At 37.9% G+C, this 2,593-nt stretch overlaps 1 protein-coding gene across 1 annotated transcript; it reads right to left on the bottom strand.

Moving 5' to 3' along the window:
* Nucleotides 1–948: 948 nt before the first annotated feature.
* On the bottom strand, nt 949–2,581 carry LOC144640060 (exocyst complex component 2-like). The gene is made up of 3 exons (XM_078499286.1): nt 2,416–2,581; nt 1,663–1,784; nt 949–1,144 (listed from the first exon to the last, which is right to left on the bottom strand). Exons 1-3 carry the CDS (start codon nt 2,577–2,579, stop codon nt 1,059–1,061), a joined length of 372 nt encoding a protein of 123 aa, XP_078355412.1. The 5' UTR covers nt 2,580–2,581; the 3' UTR covers nt 949–1,058.
* Nucleotides 2,582–2,593: the final 12 nt, after the last annotated feature.

Below are 2,593 nucleotides of genomic sequence, written 5' to 3'. Positions count from 1 at the left end.
TACATAATAAAAATGGCAGCAGGACTCAGATTTACACTGAAATAAATGTCCAGGCTATCACTCAGAATTTCTAGTGCTGAAATGGGCTGTTGATGAAGGTTAGGGGACTATCAGATCTGCATAATTTTGTTAGAAATTTCATGTGATAATAGAGAGCAATCCTTTAACGTCCTTGGTCACTTTTAACAAAGTGCGTTCAAGACAACTGACCATTCTTTGCTGACTTTTCTTGTTTTTGGCATTAACATTTACATTTCACAACATTGTGTAAAGCCAATGGAGCTGTCGACAGTCTGTCCCTTAAGGACTGAGTTGTTCCTGAAGCCTTGAATTTAAACTTGATCCCACATTTGACCAGCGGAATTTTGGCACCAAACAGTCAAGTGTACCCATGAAAAGACCACCACAGACCTCAACTATACAGAACATTCCACAACCGTTTTCCCCCTCCCTCTTAATGTTTCAGAGAGAAATCCATGCTTTCCAGTTGATGTTGCTCTGGGTTTAAACCACATGTAGCTTAAGCATAATCATATAAAACGACTTTATTTAAAGTGGATCATGCGCGTAGCTAGGCTGCACTAGCTAACTCACAGTTTACACTGGAAATGTCTCTTTGCCTTTGAGCAAGTTTGTGATGAGGCAGTTCTGGCACCGCTGTGGGCCCAATAGGTGACCATGAAGCTTAGACATGATCCTAAACATTTCTTTAAGAGTTTACATCTTTTACATGCTTTTAGGATTGTAATCAAGGTCCAATTTTCTATTAAGAATCCTACACAGGGCCTATCGGATCCAAGGTTGAATTTTAACCAGGTTAGAACAGGAATAAGCTGCATGGTTCAGTTGCTGGTTGTCGTGTGTAGGATTTTTTATGGCAAGCTTGTGAGATGTTTTACAAGCATCTGTCACTAAATAAATGACCTGGAGCATTATTGTGGTTTTTAGGGAATCCACCACTACATTACGTTGTCTTTGCTAGTTTTTTTGGCATTTAGAAGCCCATTTAAACTTATTAAGCGTTTTGTATGGTGGCTATAAAGCCAGCCGTGTGTTAATTAATGCCTTACCAAGCTTGTAATCCGACCCACATTGTCCTGCAACTCTAAACTCCAGAGCTCATTGCAATGTAAGGACTTGATATCTAAATAGATTTGTAACAAATAATTTAGTAAACCTTCTACACATAATAGCTTTGTATAAAGTGATGTTCCAACACAATTATGTTCTGTACTACAGGATTTTTTTGCATTCCATCAAATTACACTTTTGAAAACATATTTAAAATCACAAAAATTTGATGATTCAGCAAAAGAGATGCAGTGAAAATTAGGACGTGCAAAAAATTCCACAAAAAACGTTTTAACACATAACACGGACTGAGTTTATTTTCTTCAGATGCACCATTATTCTGAAGAACAAATTCTTGCACTTTATTCTTGTTTTAGTTAAATGATCATACCATCAATTTACTAACCCCTATGATGGTCGGTCCATCTCTGAGCACTTTTTACAATTGCCATATGTCAATCAAAATGAAATATAAACATAGTTGTTTGTCTTCTTTAAAAGTCAATTTTGATCTTCTAACTATAAAATTATTAATCCAACTGCAACAGTCTGAAATATCATCTGGAACAATATAGAGACTGGACAATTTACCTTCAATAGTTTCTTTGAATACCTCTTTAGCACAGAGCAGTCTGAGGTCCCCAGCCAGCTTTTTAATGCGGTCCAAGGCTTGGGGTGGTAGAGATAGTTTATGTAGGGACTCCAAACAAGACCTGTAAGGGAGTAACAGTAACGTGTTGCAGGGTGTTGACTTGTAAAAAATAACAGCAATTTTAAGATCTTAATTATCTGTATTAGTCTTTGATTCTTTTAAAGGTAATGGGGTTCAGGTTGTGCACATCCAGTGCATGTGGTATACAGACATGTGGATGAACAGAAACACAGACAAACAATCACATGACAAGCAAAAATTTGTAAGCTTTTCTTAGGAATGGAAGCTCCAAAAAAATTAAAACATCAAGAGAAATCCTGCACAATAAAGTTGGCAAACATCTGACTAGAAACGTTTTTCTCCAAAAGAACTTCCCAAAGTAAAATTCACTGATTTTTACACATGCATTTTCCAGGAATGTGGCCAGGTTTTGGTTAAGTTGTGGTAAGACCCATAATAATCAGCCACTCATATGAGGCCCAGTTCTGTTGCACTTTCAGTGGTGTGATCTGTCTTCCCTGTACCCCTAACTCCTCCATTAGCTGTGGCTGGCAGCATGTATGCTCTGACAGAGCTGATCAATATATTTAGCCAAGTGAGGTCGTAGTTTTGTGTTGACTGACGACAAGTGAGTGAGCCTGCAAGTGACTTTAAATCATAAACAGACGTTCACGTATGTATTGTATACAAACCTAACATATCTAACGCAAGATGGCAGCCATGCACCCATGCCATCCATAGGACTGCACCATACTCCTTGTTTCTCATTAACAGGAACAGTAAGGACTGCTGGGGAACTTGGGAAAAAGGCTGCTTTAACTAAATCTGCATACAGTGATGTCACATCTTGTATCATTTCCTAAAGTAACA

The sequence above is a fragment of the Oculina patagonica genome, unplaced genomic scaffold (genome assembly GCF_052425735.1).
Source record: "Oculina patagonica isolate OP01 unplaced genomic scaffold, crgOcupat unplaced1744, whole genome shotgun sequence".
Classification (NCBI taxonomy): Eukaryota; Metazoa; Cnidaria; class Anthozoa; order Scleractinia; family Oculinidae; genus Oculina; species Oculina patagonica.
This window is presented reverse-complemented; position numbering and strand designations above follow the sequence as displayed.

Bases quoted from the DNA above. Each gene is read 5' to 3' on its own strand.
- LOC144640060 (XM_078499286.1), bottom strand. From the start codon at position 2,579: ATGATACAAGATGTGACATCACTGTATGCAGATTTAGTTAAAGCAGCC. The intron at 1,785-2,415 runs GTTTGTATACAA...ACTCCCTTACAG, and splicing joins TCTTGCGTTAGATATGTTAG to GTCTTGTTTGGAGTCCCTAC. The intron at 1,145-1,662 runs GTAAATTGTCCA...AAATCTATTTAG, and splicing joins ATTCAAAGAAACTATTGAAG to ATATCAAGTCCTTACATTGC.